At 37.0% G+C, this 17,564-nt stretch overlaps 1 protein-coding gene across 1 annotated transcript in view; it reads left to right on the forward strand.

Moving 5' to 3' along the window:
• Nucleotides 1-17,564, forward strand: part of scn3b (sodium channel, voltage-gated, type III, beta) — a 30,826-nt gene that overhangs the window by 2,950 nt on the left and 10,312 nt on the right. Inside the window, exons 2-5 of the mRNA XM_069894561.1 lie at nucleotides 7,637-7,797; nucleotides 10,433-10,658; nucleotides 12,839-12,977; nucleotides 15,009-15,105. Coding sequence (XP_069750662.1) covers nucleotides 7,637-7,797; nucleotides 10,433-10,658; nucleotides 12,839-12,977; nucleotides 15,009-15,075 — 593 coding nt within the window. The 3' untranslated portion in view covers nucleotides 15,076-15,105. The remainder of the gene's footprint in view (nucleotides 1-7,636; nucleotides 7,798-10,432; nucleotides 10,659-12,838; nucleotides 12,978-15,008; nucleotides 15,106-17,564) is intronic.

The raw sequence follows: 17,564 nt of genomic DNA on the forward strand, positions 1-17,564 counted from the left end.
CAAAACAGATTGAACTATTGGGCGGGCTCCTTTACCTGTACTGTGTTGTTTACCAGTTCATTTTTGTTTTCCTCACTGTTGCTATTTGTTCAGAAATGGATAATTTGACTTTCATGACTGATACAAAGAAAAAAATAATCAGTTGATGAATTGTTCAATGGCCTTCACAAGAGAGAATAACCTACACGTTTGTTTTAATGTTTTTGCAAAGCATTATTTGGACAGTGTCATTGGAAGTCAGAAACATTTTCTAGCAAGAAATGGACTTCCTAATCTTTTTTAGTCTCAAAAGCTGATTTTCTTTACATTTTTCATGTAACTGCATGAGTTTATAAAACATTATGCAACACTGGGGGACACCTCATATTAATAACTATGCTTTTAAAATATAAAAAAAGCTTTGTCATTTCTCTGTTGTGATGATCGAATTTCTTGTCCGATCATAATTAATATCATGTGAATTCACCAGGTTTAACTACTTCCATGTTAAATACTTCAATTTAATTTTGAAGTACAGCAAAAGTCCAAAAACACAGATCCAAAAATCCAGACCACCTGAGAAACCATACTTCTCAAGCTCTCCAACTTTTTAAATTCAGCAGGCTCTTGCATGGGTATACAGAAGACGTGGATATGAACGAATAAACATTTTGGGGTGTTTTTTGTACTTGTTATTTTATATGAAAAATGTTTGTAAATAAACTATCAACATTTACCTGTTTATCTCTTTATTCCCCTTAAATTTAAATCTTAAAAGTGCCGCCCAAGAATCCAGAAAAATCCAGACTGACCTAATCCCCGAGAAGTCCGGATTGAAGGACTCTTACTGTATGAATTTTAATAGGACACTATTGTATAAAACCAAAGTAGTTTTTTCTCACAAATGTACATCAAAGACTAAAAAAATTCTGGCATCATAAATAAAGCTAAAGATCAAAGAAATGTCAAGGGATAATAATTAAACCAAAGTTTATGGGCCAAATTTTCTGATCAATATTGTTACAAGCCCAGAGGACCCCACAACCCAGCAGCAATAGATATTCACCACAACAAATGGTTTCTTAAACAAAAGTTGCTTTTAATTATCTTTAAACATGAAAACAGAATCACACTTTAACTTGTCACTATTGACTTACTTAACTTAACCCCCCTTCTAATTCTAACCACAAGTGTCTGTAATGTGTGTAAGTTCAGAAAAGTTCTTTAGTTCACAGACCAATCTCACTTCTCATTCCTCCAAGTTCACTGGTTGCAGGCAATTCTTATACTGTGCACAGAATTTAACATTTATATAGTTCACCAGGCTTTGGTGCTTGAAAGGTAAATGGTTATCGCTCAGGAAGGTTCTTTTCAGAGAGACATTTATTGTTCCAGGACATTCACAACTGATGTTCCTCCATCAGCCACTTCAGTGTCTTGCTGACAAATCTTGCCCCTTCAGGAATCTCCAGATGATAACCTTTTTCTTTCAGGTCACCACAAAATTCCTTTTTGTTTCACTTATTCCAAGTGAAACATTAGAAAGCAAGTCCTCTCCTCTTGCATGAACCACAAAAGCTTTGACCAGGCCATCTTACAACTAGACATGCCAGCTTGTCCTGTTTCAGTCCAGCTTCTTCTGGTGGCTATAAGTCTGTATAAGTGATCTCTGTGTCTCTCTCTCTGAGAGAAAGCCTGTTTGACTCTCAGTACAGCAAGTTTGCTTCCAGACAGCTGTGGCTCTGACATGCTCTTTCATCTGTTGCCTTTTGTAAACAACAATCCACTAGTGAAGTCTCTTGAGCAATCTTCAAACCTCTTGCAAAAGCTCTGGAGCCGATAAGTCTACCATTGGGGCAGAGCTCTAGTATTTTAAATAAGATCTGTTTTAAAGTGTTTGTATGTAACCTACTCTAACAAACCTTTCTCAATTTATCTCCCAGAAACATTTCTATATACTCTGTCACAATATATTACTGCCTTGATCGATGATCCTAGGCCTCCAATTTGTTCCCTGAACCAGTATGAGAAAAAGTAAAATAAACTGTTCAAAATATTGCAGGCACACAATGGTCATGTTATGAAAGGAAAGAAAGTTTGAGAAGTCAAAATCCAAATCCAGAAGGCAAGGGGATAAAGCAAAAATGTGCAGATGGAGAAATTAACTCTCAGAAAAGCTTGTTATTAAAAGTTAAGAAATTGAAACGTCTAATTCATGAAGATCACAATATTAAAATACATAAAAGAATTAAATGAGCTGCCAACATTCAGATACAACATACAAATTTTCAATAATAATCTTAGATAATTTTTGAGTCCTGAAAAACCATACATGTTGTAAAATTCAGCCCACATGCAAATTATATTTAAGTTAATTATCAGTATTTATAATAAAGATTAGTAAAGGAAATGAAGATTTATGCCCCCAAGTATTAATCATCATGTAATAAATTCATTGAGCTATTAAAAACACAAGTCTGGTGATATTGTGGTAGAAGTTTTAAAAAAAACAATGCTGGAGAAACTCAGCTGGTCAAAGCACACTTTATATAGCAAATCTAAAGATGCATAGCCAAAGTTCAAGCTTGAGCTCTGCATCAAGGTATGAGCAAAATGTCAGCAGTCCGAACAATATGGTGATGGTGGGGGGACAGGGAGGAGCATGGTCCCAAAGGCAGGCAGGCATAGGTGGAAAAGGGAAGGAGGGCACAGCAGCAAGCAGGGGGAGGAGGGATGGCTCTGTGAATGGAGGTAAGGGGTTGGAGAGCATGAGGAAAGAAGACAAAGGGAAAGGGAATGGATGGAGAATGGAGAGTAGGCTAGCAGAAACCAGAGAAGTCAATGTTAATGCCATGTGGTTGGAGAGTTCCCAGACAGAAAGTACTGTTGTTCCTGCAATTTACGAGTTGTCTTGGTGGGATAGTACACAAGTACACGTGAGCATGGGAGTGTGGCGTGGAATTGAAGTGGTCGGCCTCTGAGAGATCCCCATCACTGATGTGGGCAGAGTGCAAGTGCTCAGCGAAGTGATCTCCCAGTCTGTGCTCAGCCTCTCCGATGTAGAGAAGGCCACAGAGGGAGCACCACCTGCAGGAGATGACTCCTGCAGCAGATACACAAGTGTTACTTCACTTGAAAGGCCTTTTTGGGGCCCCAATTGGTGGTGAGGGAGGAGGTGTGGCACAAGTGCAGCCACAGGGTAAGGTGCTGGGGTTGTTTTGGTGGGGGGGGGAAGGGACTCATTGAGGGAACAGTCCCTATGGAAGGTGGACAGGGGAAGATCCAGTGGTGGATCTTGTTGTAGGTTGTGTAAATTACAGAGGGTAATGTGTTTGATGTGGAGGCTAGTGGGATGGTAGGTAAGGACAAGGGGAATCCTGTGTTTGTTACATCTGGGGGTAGAGGGGGCCAGGGCAGATGAGGGTGAAATTTGGGATCAATTACCAAATTACATTGACCTATTTCCAACCTGAAGATTGGATGTTTGAGTATTTACCTTATCTAAGGGTTTGTGTGGTTTCACTGAATCCACTTTGTGTGAAATTAATTCCAGCTTCCCAGTCCTAGCTTTCTCGTTACCCAAGCCCAATAAAATTCAGATGAAATGGCCTGCTAACCTTGAATACGGACTTTCTGCATCTGTAACTTTTGTGAGGAAATAATCTGGATGCTTGTAAAAAGGCGTAGAAGTCGGAAATTAAAAATAACAGGAAATGTTCAGAAAGTCAGATAGCATTCATAGAAAGAAAATCAGATCAAGCATTTCAGATTTAGACCCATCTTTGGAACAATGGTGATAAACCTTCAACCTGAACCCGAAGGGTTACATTCTCCTTTCAGCAGATGCTGCCTGGCCTGCTTGATTGTTTCCAGCATCTCCTGTTTTAATTTCATCAATGGCTCTAGCTTTCTGTTTCCGACTGTGGAACTCTTTGTGCAATGTGGCAATTCAATTTTGGGTTGAGGACAGTCCTGAACTTTTGAAATATCTATTTAGGACTTAAAAGTCTTGGACTCAAATTGTTCCCATGTGTTGGTAATGTCCAGTCCTGAATGGGTTCCTCAGTCATCAGTTTCTCAATTCATCAGCTGAAAAATCTGCCGTCATCTCAGTCACCTTTCACACTCTCTTTACAGTAAGTGTTGAATTTTACTTTCAAAGAGTCAAATACAGCCTTCATGTTATTGTTCATGATCTAGAATTTTACGACTGGCCCAGTGATATCACGTTAATCCTTCTTCCCAGATGTAAAGATTCAAACCTATGTTTACATCGTATTTTTAGTCTACAGGTCATGTGTTCCTGAGATAAACAGGTTTTCAAGGCAGAGTATAGTGATGGGGTGTACTACATACATTTCGTATACATGCTTCTATAACATTTTTGATTCCTATTCATTTTTGCAATCCATGTTTGGAATTTTCCTTTGTCTAGACTATAGAAAACTGGAATGCTTTTCTGATTTAAATATACATTTTTAGATATTCATTTGAAGTACTTTCATGACCTCTCTCAAAAGTAGTAGCTAATTTTAATATATTCTATTATATATATTAAAAAAATCATGCTTCTCAGGGGCATTTACTTTTGGATTCTCTGCATTTAGCCTAATGAGGAAGCCAACTTGAAAGAAACTGACCTATTTTGTGATACAAATCACAGGCTTCATTTTAAAAAAAAATTCAGAAGACAGGTTGAAAGTTTCCTCTTGGTGCTAAGAGTAGCGTTTCGAAAGAGTGGAAGAGGCACGGTGTCAGTGCTCTTTAACTTGGCACCTACTGAACATTACTTCTATTGGCTTAGAGTTTCAAATAGAATATTTTGTATGCTAAGTAGGAAAATAAATAGCAGCTGAAACTTGCCAGCTATTATTGATATATTTTAATACATGGGAAGGCAGGTAGTGGACATTTAGAGCACGCAGTTCATGAAGGGATCAGGGGTGAAAAGTCTTGCTATTTATGTTGGAAAGTTTTGAGTTTGGTCACATGGACAGAGTGGGATTGTCACACAGTCGCAGTTCACTTTCACTTAGTAGATTGGAGCATAAAGGTGCAACCTTGTGCAAGATTGTCATCCCAGGAACATCCAGCTGCAGGAGATCAAGGTCCAGGACCCAGTGAAATTGAGCAGGTTCACAAGGGTGACAAACGGCAAGGAGTGCCCAGACCTGAATTATTAGCTATACAAATAGCTACAACGATTCTCCAATTCCAGCTTAAAAAGCTCTGAGAATGAACAAATATTATAAATGTAGCACTTCAGCATAAAATGTTCATGGGTTTATCAACAAACCCGTATGTGTTTACTTTTTACTTTTCCTTCCCCTTCTATACAGTACAACCTTGTGGCTTCATCAAAAGAATGGCTGCTCCCTTTTCTGGATGATTTCAGCTGATGTCTTGTGAATTATGGGGCTAACGAGGGATCCTTCACAGCGTTTCTCCCTCCAGTTACCCAGGGATCCATGGATTTTGAACCCCATTGATTTTTGTCTCTGTCCTGGCCTTCTGCTTGCATGACTCTGCCAATCAGGTCATCTGTCATCCATTAAACATGAGGCAATGCACAAGTTCTAGGCGCAAAACCATACGTCATTGTCATGTAGCCTCATTTACTGTTTCTAGTCCTTTCATAGAAAGAGACAAACATTCTAGAATAATGTTTTTAAATATCACCACAAACCTGTCCTAGTTCAACCATATTGACATGATTGCCATGAAACTGCACCAAATGCAAGAATTCCTCAGAATCCTGAGGAAATTCAGCACGTCCCCAGTGTCTTTTGCTAATTTTTATTGATGTGCTCATGGAGGTGTCTTGTCTAGATTTATTACGGCCTGGTATTTAAACTCTTCTGTCCAAGATTGCAGAAAACTGCAGAGTTGTGAATGCATTTCAAACCAATATCCCCATCATTGAATATTTTCCACTCTTGCTGCCTTAGAAATGCCGCTAACATATTAAAGTACACATTCCAATTCAATCACACACTCTTCTTCCCTTCTGTCTTCATGCAGAAGATGCACATATTTAAAATCACTCATCTCCAGCTGTTATCAGATTTATTGTCAGAGTACATACATGACATCACATGTATCCCTGAGATTCTTTTTCCTGCAGGCAAGGCAGAATTATCACACTCTTGCACAGACCTCTCATTAGCAATGGAGCTTGCATTAAGTGTACTTTTTCTCTTCATTACACCCTGCACATTAGTTTTATTGTAATTTTGTTTTATTCCTGCTCTATTATGGGGAAGTTGACCTGCCTGGATAGCACACAAATTAGTGTGCTTGGCAAATAATTTAATTCATAGAACAAAGGGACAGAGTCCCAGGCTAATGGGTCAACCACAAAGAGCTAAGATGGGACTAATATCTTGGCACAATGTAGTTAAAAAATTAGAATTCATTACTATGCTGACCTTCTGCAGCTAGAATTCAGACAAAATATTTAGACTGATGCCATTTTCTTCACATAAGCAAGGAATATAATCATCCTGTGAGTGTTCACAGCCCTCAACAGTGTCCTTTGTCCTCTCTTTTACTGCATTTACAAATTCTGGAGTAGGTTTTCAAACTCATCTTCATTCAGACAGGAAACCTGGATCTAATATAGAACTATTGTCCAGGCTGAGTTAAAATAACTCCATCCATAGACCTGCTGAAGTACATTATGTGCTGACAAGGACCCTTCCTGTATCTTGCACAATGGTTTTGGGGTTTCATTCAATAAAAAAAATGACAAGAATCTTTTGTGAATGTAATTCACTTAAATGTCAGCCTCTTAAATAAAAGATTGGTATTAAAAGATTAGATATTACTCCAGATATTCATAGAAATCAATGACAAAAGAACAAATTATAATTTTAGTGAGACTGTTTATTGTATGAGAAAATCTGAACAGATCAGTAAAAGTTTTGAAACAGTGTAAAAAGATTGAAAGGTAGCATTAAATAGTTATAGGTTTTAGATCATTTACTGATGCAGAAAGATAAAATTTTTATCCAATATTTAATTGGATAACGGTAAAATTAAGTGATTAAATTAAGAAATGGAAATAAGCTTTTGTGATCAGATAAATCAATTTCATTAAATTTTTTCTGTGAATTAAATTAAATTTGTCCCTTTGTTCTATGAATTAAATTAAATTTGTCCCTTTGTTCTATGAATTAAATTATTTGCCCATTTCTAAATAATGTTCAATTGCTGATAATATTCAATAGGTTGAGTTGAAACCATTGAAAGATCTGTTGTTCCATGGAAAATTAATACCTGTTACATTTTACTAATGAAGTACTGATGAGAATACTGAATTAGTCATTAAATGTATTTTTTCAGTGTGAAGGTGGAAAGGAATAATAGAATTAACCGATTATTGTTTAAAATGTTAAAACAAGTTAAATATTTTAACTTATTTAAATATTTAAAGCAAGCCTTCTCCATTTCTCCAAAAAATGCACTTCTGTAATGTACATCACAATACGAGATAGCAAGGTGTATTAGGATGGTTGAATTCAGACTGATTTTACAGAACACCAGTCAAAAGCAAGCAGAACGTGATTGCCCTTATGGAGCCTATCCACACTGATGAGAAGTATCGGCCATTACATTGAGGTAAATATTGATTGATTTCTGCTTCTTTCCCCTATAGTACGGTGTTGCCAGTTAGTCTGTGTCGAAGTTCCTTCGGATACTGAAGCTCTCCATGGAACCAATATGAAGCTCACTTGCATTTCCTGTGTGAAGAGAGAAGAAGTAGATACAGACACCATGGTTGAATGGACTTACTTGAACAATGATCGAGAGATATCAGTATGTGTTAACTTTAAAAAAATATCAAATGGGCAAGCTATTTTATTCATTAAGTAAAAAAGATATTTTAATGTGCAGATTAATATTTGCAGGTGAAGACTATGTAATGACCCAATCAAAAGAGGGTTAAAATTTGCAGAGTTATCTTAAGGATTGCAGTGAACTCAATCTACCCTATTTAAAGGCACATATTTTCTCAATGGCGCCTTCCATTCTGTAAATAAATCTGCCTTAACTAACTATTAGCTTGACACATTTCACAGAAAATTGCAGAAGGCCAACTACCACAAAGAGAAAGTGAAATGTGTATTGCTACAAACTACATTTGGAAGTTTATCCTTCACTTTTCCTGATCTAGAATAGATTGAATGACTTATTAAAATTAGGTGTAATGGCTTCAACAACCTATACACACCAAAAAAAAAACAAATGTGGATCTGTTCATTCATTATTAAGTGTCTGAGATGAAAACTCAGGGATTCACACCATATTACCATATGTGCACTCTTTAGTATATTGAAGAAAAAGTTAGAAACTGAAGCTATTCACAATCAAAATAAACAATTATGTTGCCTGAGAACTGCAATCCTTAAATGCTATAAAAATACTTAAATCACAAGAAAATGTAGTACAACTTTTTCAATGGAGCCAAATGAATTGGATGGATATTTTACCGATGCTGCTTGGTCCACTGAGTTCTTCCAGCATGATATTTATGTTCACCCAAATATAAGTTTGCCTTTGAAAAACTAAATAAAACTGCAGATGTCATAAATCTAAGATTAAAAACAGAACAAGTTGGAAAGGCTCAGGAGGTTCTCAAGGATCTGTGGAGAGAGAAAAAGTTAACACTTTTTATGGGCGGAGAGCAGGAGGGGGAAGCTAGTGGAGTTGTTCAAGTGAACCGGCGTGGACTTGAAGGGCCGACATGGCCTGTTTCCATGCCGTAAGCAGTTATATGATAGTTATATGGTTCAGGTGGATGATTTGAAAACAGTTCATTCTTGGTTGGTAGCATTAAACATGCAATCTAGTGGCTGCTGCACACTGAGCTGTTAAAATTCAACTCCATCGACATTAATGAAATTGAATTTTGGCAGAAAAAATCTGAAGCCAATACCATATTGCACATTTTAGTGCTGCTAACTGATGGAAATTTCTGGAATAGTTTGCAACTAGTTCACCAAGGATTTTAGTCCCTTTATGGATCAAAAGCGTGCTTAGGTATGATCGCCATTATTGAACAACTTGCTGGAAATTGAAAAGAAAATTCTAAAAGTTTACAATCATATGGAACATACAACATAGGAAGTCGGCACAGGAGTAGGCCAAAAATGGCCCATCGAGCCTGCTCCACCATTCAATACGATCATGGCTGATCTAATTGATGACCGAACTCCACCTACCTGCCTTCTCCCCATATCCCCTAATTTCTCTATCATGTAAAAATGTATCTAACTGAATTTTAAATAAGTTTAATGAACCAGCCTCGACCACTTCCCTGCATAGAGAATTCCAAACATTCACTACTCTCTGGGAAAAACTATTTTTCCTCATCTCTGTCCTAAATCTAGACCCCCAAATCTTGAGACTGTGTCCTCTCGTTTTAGTTACCCCGGCCAGCTCAGAAAACCTTCCTACATCTATCCTATCCATACCCTTCATAATCCTATATGTTTCTATAAGATCTCCTCTCATTCTTCTGAACTCGAGCGAATACAATCCTAGACGATTTAATCTTTCATCATAAGTCAACCCCTTCGACCCAGGGATCAACCTAGTAAACCACCTCTGGACCGTCTCCAAAGCCAGTAGATCCTTCCTCAAATATGGAGACCAGAACTGGACACAGTACTCCAGGTGCAGTCTCACCAGTACCTTATACAGTGGCAACATTACCTCCCTACTCCTGAAAGAGAAAGATCCCAAAGCAGAATGTGATTAAAATTTGAAAACCAAGGTATGTTGACAATCAGATTAAAATTATAGAAGTCAAGTAGATTTGAAATATAATTAGTCTAATGGCTGCACTTCTCAGTAAAATATGATCTGTCATATGAGGTACACAATAACAATAGACCATTATCAATGGCCATTGTACCATAGATTTTTTTCTAGACATTTTAAATAACTTCATTTTATTCATAGCTGTCTAGTGGCCCTTAGTTTAGATCTTAAGGAATATCTTTAGATATTTTTATATGACATTAGAATTTGTACTGTTTCATGGTGAAATCAGTTCAGTTTTTTCCCAATAAATTAAACATTGAATAGTCCATCGGAAGTTAAAAATGAGCAGAATGGATCATAGTAAGGTTTCACATTTGATGATAGGTTTTGGCCTCAGTACCCTTTGGCTTGTGGAAGAGGAAACATCAGCCCCCTACTAAAGAATACACACAACTGTGGAAAAAGCATGTTTGTGGAGGCATTGCCAGGATGAGCTTGGATTCCCTTCTAGAATCCAAGAGTCTGTGAAAATTGTATATTGGCGAGACATTTCAAAGGGTACATGTGGTTGCATTTCAGCAAAACTCAGTGTGTTCAATGTAGGAGATTAGGGGGGAAAAAAACTGACATATAAAGTTGGCATTTTAGCAATTCATCGTTGATGAAATCTGTATCTTTGTGACAGATTTATGAGTTCAACGGAGAACCACGAGAGCTAAAAGGACCTTATCAGGGCAGAATTCTGTGGAATGGAAGTAAAGATCTGCAAGATGTATCCATAACCATAGTGAATGTTACAGTTAACGACAGCGGTTTGTACCGGTGCACAGTCAAACGGTATTTTAATTATAAGAAACACAGACCTTCTGTGACAGATGTGAAAGAGGTTCGCCTAACAGTGCATGAAGACGGTGAGGAAATTAAGTTCTGAGTGCTGAGAATTACAGAATTTAGTTCACATCACTGATGGTTAATACTGTTCAACTTTTGAATGATACCATCATTTAGAGCAGCCGTTCTTAACTTCCCCCCCCCCCCCCCCCCCCCAGCTATGGCCCTCTGTTCAAAGTTTATGGGCTCCCTTCACTGTGAAGCAGTCAAATTTAGTTGGTTTCTGTACTTTTCTTCTTCTCCCTATACATCTTGGGCCCCCCCCTTAGTAAGGTTTTCAGTCCCATGACCCACCTCCTCCCTTATGCTGTGTCCCCCATTGAAAGTAGCTGATTTAGAGCACCACTTCACAGACAGAGTTTTGCAAGATACTCTTCTGTGATCCTAACTCATGGACTCTGGCAGACCATATGGATAGATAATGCTACTGTTTGAATTGTGAAGCATCGTTAAATATTCATTTTAAATTTGATATTAACATGCAGGTTCAGTGTGCAAGACAAGCTACACCTAGCAATTGTCACCTGTCTTGATTTGGCTAATTTCACTTCAAGAAAGCATCTGGCTGCTGAACTCCCATGGGCAAGGAAAGACAAAAATAAAACAGGGAGCTTTTCGACTGCTATCCAGAGATTCAGTCTCTGCTCACTCCCTTGACACACAAAGCACCACTTTCACAAAAGGATATTGTCAATGACTGGTCTTTAACATGAATAGCATAGTCAGGAGAAGGGAATTTTTTTTAAAAAGTGATGTACCTGATGTTTATCAGCTTAGAATAGCAAGAACTATATGGTACTGTGGGCAGTGGGGAAACACTACATTTAATCCTTTATTTAGGCTTTGCAATTATAAAAAGTGATTGTTTTATTGAACATAGTCTTATATAGAACACAATTCTTTTAATTTCTAACCAGTGTACAGAATAATTAAAGAGTATATAAAAATGTAAAATACTTATTGAGCATTAATTCATCATTCTGAGAATTCATTTTAAAATGTTAACTGAACCCATGTATGTCTATTACATCATCCATGGATAGTCTTGGAAATCTTCGTGTTAAACTCATTTAATTTAGAAATATTTTGGCACTGTAATAAAGGGAAAAATATGAAGAAAATGACAGCTGGATGAATGAAGTTTTGCAGAAGTCAGAATGCAAAGATAAATAACAATCAGATCAAAAGTGGTGAGATAACAATTGAACTTTCAAAGGAACATTGCCACAAAGAAACACCTCAGAAACAATGGAGTTCATGAAAACTAGGTTATCCTGGTGTAATGTTTATTTCACTGAATGGTTCGAGTCCCCGTTCAAGGCAGAAGCTTTCAAACTGCAGCATCCTTAACCATTGTGATATGTACTTCAGTGATACTAAATATGGGAAAAAAATGAGAGAATGAAAGTCACCTCCATCAGAAATTAAGAGAACCTCAGCAATTATGGATGACTTTTAGCTCCAGTAATCTCACGTCCAAGGAAAAGTCATTAATTACTGAACATTTTAATTAGTGTTTCAATAAATACTTAAATAAATTAAGACTGGGGTGTACAGATAGGATATCAGAAAATTACCTTTCAAGTGGTTGTATTAATCCTGGAGAAATGACAAATCCATGCACTAAACTTTTTCAGATCCAGAGAAGTTGTTCAACATTGTTTCATTATATCATCAAAATTCACTTGAAGCTCATTCAACCAGGATCACACCTTTAAGTGGCTTTCACATTGAAAGTTTAAAATTTACACACAATTTTGTAATTCTATTATTATAACCACAGAAACTACAACAGTGCTCCTTTTAGCTGTGTAGTTCTCACTAATGTTTCTTGTATTTTTGTGTTTTATTTCACACACCCAGACACCAGAAGATGTCAGTTTCATTGGCACGGTGATGAATTCACCATCTGCAAATTCTCAGTCATCTTATTTTAAGTTTCAAAGGGCTTAATCTTAAAACAGTGGCATATTTCTGACAAAAGTATTTAGCAATGGGAGTTTGAACCGTACCTTATGGCAATAGATCAGACTACATTTGAAACCATCTCACATAGTTATTGTTCCGAGAGAAGGTGCAAAAATACGGCCTATGGAAATGAAACACGAGATACAGTGGAAAGTTTAAATAGGCATAGCAGAGATTTGAAATTGCATGACCTTTTCATACAATAACTGGTTTCACTTCCATTTCCTTCTAGCTCTTGAAGACTTCACTTCATACATTTCAGAAATCATGATGTATCTTCTCCTTGTTTTCCTCACTTTATGGCTTGTTATAGAGATGATATATTGCTATAGGAAGATACTGAAGTCAGAACAAGCTGCACAAGAAAATGTGTAAGTAGCACCAGGGCATTGTGTACTTGTTTTGGGCCCAATTTAGTGGATGTATTGCCAAAATAATTTAACATTATTCTTATAACATTTAACACCAGAAAAATTAAGATGGGAAATTGAACCTTTGTTGGAGTTGACATTCATCTTCAGCTGGTAATGCAATGTCTACTAAGTCATCAGAATCCATTGGAAGTCAGCAGTTATTACATTGATGCCTTAATTCTACATGCTTAGCTCCACTGACAGACTACATTGCTTGCATGCCCATGACCAAAGAAGGATGATCTATGGCAAACGATTACCAGGGAAGAGAGGAAAAATAAAAATAAAAATCAAGAATATTGCCAAAAGCTCCTTGGAGAAATATAACATTCCCAACAACAGACCTTTAATTACTCAAAGGAGCATTTAGGTCAGGATTAAGAATCTTGAGTCAATTCACAGATGCCCTGTAGCAGAAGGGGTGCACTGCCTCTCAAATTACCCTCCTGCCCTCTTGAACAAAGAAAGCCTATCCTGTGGCGAAGGCAGCTGATTCCATTGTGGCTCATTAACCACCTCAGAGCCCACAAAACTCGTCTGAAAGTTATCCTTGGTCCCAAGTAATTGCCCAAAAAGAAATATCAATAATGTTGTACCTTGTTTCAGAAATTTAGTTCCATAGCAATCAATAAAAACAAAATGTAAAAACAAAAGTTTTTACAACTGTTTCATCATCAGTGCCAACCTCCCAGCTGCACTTCATTCAGCGAGGTGAATTTCTATCTTAACTTTCATTACTTTCTACAAACCCACGTGTAGATGCGTTAACAAAATGAAGTTGGTGTGTATTTATTCATTTTATTTTAAGACAGCTGACAGCAAAATGTAATGAGCAGAATTGTAAGTCAGGTATTGAAAACCAAGCAGTATTTCCAATTTTATCTCCCTTGTGTGAATCTCAAAGAAGGAACTATTACAATCTTCCATGAAAGGATGCAGTCCATGTTTTTTTTTTAAACTGCATGTGTTAATTACAAGCTATTTTTGTCAAGCACACTTGCATATTCACCTTTCTGTACAAATGAATTATTCCCAATAAGCCAAATGACATTTAACAACTGACATTAGAATACTTTGTACAATGATCTCATAAATGATAGAAAGCAAGAATTATGTTTGGCCCAAACTTGCATATTAAACATTATTTACAGCTGTCTCAGCCTTGTAATCAGAATACGCAGGTTGAATAATTGAAAAAAAAACTATTTTTGAGTCAGGGACTTTGTTTTCAGTTAATGTTTTAATGTACCCAAAAATAACACCACAGAAAGTTTCACAACTGAGGTTTGACCAACAGTATCCTACACAAACCCAACAATTAGGGGAACCCAAGATGAGCAATTAGGCCACGGTGGACCTTTCCTCTTCTTTGGGCACTTAAATGTTCCCATTGTTGGGCACATTTATAGAGTGGCCAAAATACATCAGTGACTCTGCCATCTGTGACCCACTCCCATGTACATTCAAAAACGATGGTTTATCCTTGCTTGAAACTGCCCCTTGTCATTTCTGATGAGTTGAATGTAGACAAAAAGCACCCCTAACCTGTCCTTCCTCCTTAAATTTCATGAGAAATGTTGCATCGTCACATTGCTCATGCTTATGATTCTTCACTCGTTCCACACAAACAAGGTCCAAGTTCTGATGCACCTTTGGCCTAGCCATTCAACCATAGGGATGGATTCTAGTGCTTGGTTGAATTTTTAGGATCTGAATACTCGACTTAACGAAATATATCCAATTATTTTAACATTCCATTTAGACCTTCCTTTGTGCAATCTCACAGTTGATTATTTTTCTCAATAATGCATATTCAAATTTGTCTTGGTTCCACTGAAGTTGTATTAAATTAAACAGCAAAGTTATTTCATGGACTTCCCTGAGTACTAACAGTAAATGATTTAGTAGACTGGGTCCAAGACAATCACAGTGAAATTTGTGTGACATTCTGAACCATTAAATTGATTTCCAATCCAATTATCATTACAGAGCAGACTACCTGGCAATACCCTCTGGAAACAAAGAGAACCACTCATCTGTTCCTGTGGAGGAATAGAAACATTTGCTTTGAATATCGAATAGACTGGTAAGAATTATTTGGAATAGGGCTTGCTTGAATAAAAATTAAAGCTGCAAAGTTTGAATTGCCAGGTAACATGAAGGTTTTATCATCATGAATATAAAAAAAATCTAAGTTCACTAAAGAGTAATAATATCAAATTCCCAAAAATCAATTTGAGTTAAAATGCATAATAGGACTAACTGTTTGCTATTAAAAGTAGTCCCTTTACATAAGAACCTAAGAAATAGGAGTGTTTCTAGAAATAAGCCCATCATTATTACCCAATTCTGTTACTTAAGGTTTTCAAACTGAAGCAAATCTGTTCCAATTAAAACTGATTATTTTCCATTTAATTTCCAATGCAGTTTTCATACAAGGGATGGGACCCTGTTAAAATTAGCCATTATTAGTTAACTTTGTGAGGAAGCAAGCTGCAAATGGGACATTTCACCAGGAAAAGAGATTAGATTTAAGAGTGCTGAAACATTCTAACCACAAATGTGCTCAAAATTACGTTCTTCCTGCCCCATGCCAGGCTTCGGTTCCAGCATGGCCCCGGCTACCACTATTTTGGTACAGCTCAGTACAATATCAGCGCCTTCCTAGTGTAAGCAGTCAGCTCCACTCAAAGAACCACTTTGACATTTGCAATCAGTATACTTAAATTGCTCAAGCTCAATTCTTCAACAGTAACTGAGCTACAGGACTGGAGAATAGATTCACAATCATATATCACCGCTACATATTCACTTGATCCACACAGAATTCATTTTGGAAATGATATTAAGTGTGTTTTTGAATTACAAACACCATTACTTCAGTCAAATCCTACAGCTCATCAATTTGATTACGCAAACTCTTTCACTTAGAATTTATTTTCTTTACCTCAAAAGATCACTTATTAGAATTATTGCCTTTCTATTCCCCCTTGTACTTTGTACAAAGCTAAAAAGACATTGTGATAGCCCTAAAGTAAAGCCAGCATTTTACAGTGTTCATAATCAATTAACCAATGATTCATTGTGAAGTCTTTATTATTTAGTGTATTTTAATCATACATGAAGATATCGCTGCTTTCCTACTAGAATCACGATTAGTTTAGCGGTTAGCGCAACACTATTACAGCACCAGTAGCATCTGGTGTTGTCAATAAGGAGTTTGTACATTCTCCCCGTGTCTGTGTGGTTTTCTCCAGGTGCTCTGGTTTCCTCCCACTCTTCAAAACTTAACAGTGGCTGCAGATTAATTGGGGTATTTGGGAGGCCAAAGGGGCTTGTTAGCATGTTGTATGTTTAAATGCAAATTTAGGCAGGAATGTTATGAAAGGATGAACAAATTATGCCACACCAATCAACAAAACTGTCAAACAAATAAGTGACTATCAGACAACTAGCCATTGTCATACACTTTCCCACAATATTCCATGGATAGCAAAGATCCACCTTAACTCTTCATGGTTCATTATCGTATAATACCTATACCCATTCAATGGGCATAAATGAGAAAAAAACATTGTTCATTTTTGATAAAAACCTGACATTAATTCATTGGAACAATCAAATGATTCACTTCCATGGATAGAATGATCGCATGGGTGTATTATTCTGCATTGCTGGCAAGCTGAGCAAACTGACACACCTTTAAACCTTTATTGTCAAATATGAGCCCAATGTAGCTCAGCCAACATCACTTCTGAGAATAGCAGGGATAACATTCTAATGCGCTTATTTGACAATTCAATCGCTCATTGTACAATAGCTTTAAATTTTCATTTATACAGTTGTCCATTATAACACAACAGAGATAACAAATTCCTTCACCTCTACAGTAAAAGTAGTCCAGGTTCAAGATGTAGTTGAAGAGCTAACTTCATCAAGTAACCAATCTGTCATACTGATTTAAGAAGATCCCATATCCAGATGTATCAAAATACAAATAATGTTTTCTTAAATCTCTTGGGGTTAGGTCTTAGTAGTCAGAGCCTTGTACTCTGCCCTTTTAGGGAGATCTTCTTCTGTTGCTGGTCAGGCTAGAAGCCCAGCAGAAGCAAGTGTTATCTAAATCACAAGCAGACTTCACTTCTCATGTTCCCTCAAGTGTCCAGAGACATTGCAGTTCAAACTTCAAGGTGAAGGTGCCTCAGGAGTTCTATTATCGACAAACCTGGAAATAATTGAAGAGCCCATTGCATCATGCAGGTTCAAGGCTTTCCTTGCTATCAGTTCTAATTTCTTGAACCTGACCCACACAATGTGGCCATTGCATTTATGCTAATCATTTTCACAGGCATATGACAGCGTTTGTGCAGGAGAATTTACTTCATCCCTACAGGCTTAAGGCTTCTGTGCAAGTTTGCCAAAGACTTACAAAACATATGTCATGAGTGAATTTTTAAGGAGTTATGGTTCCACACATTATTTTCACAGTCCTGATTACGATATCATTAGGACATAATTGAAGAAGACTGATTAATTAGATCATCC

The sequence above is a fragment of the Narcine bancroftii genome, chromosome 8 (genome assembly GCF_036971445.1).
Source record: "Narcine bancroftii isolate sNarBan1 chromosome 8, sNarBan1.hap1, whole genome shotgun sequence".
In the NCBI taxonomy this organism is placed as follows: domain Eukaryota; kingdom Metazoa; phylum Chordata; class Chondrichthyes; order Torpediniformes; family Narcinidae; genus Narcine; species Narcine bancroftii.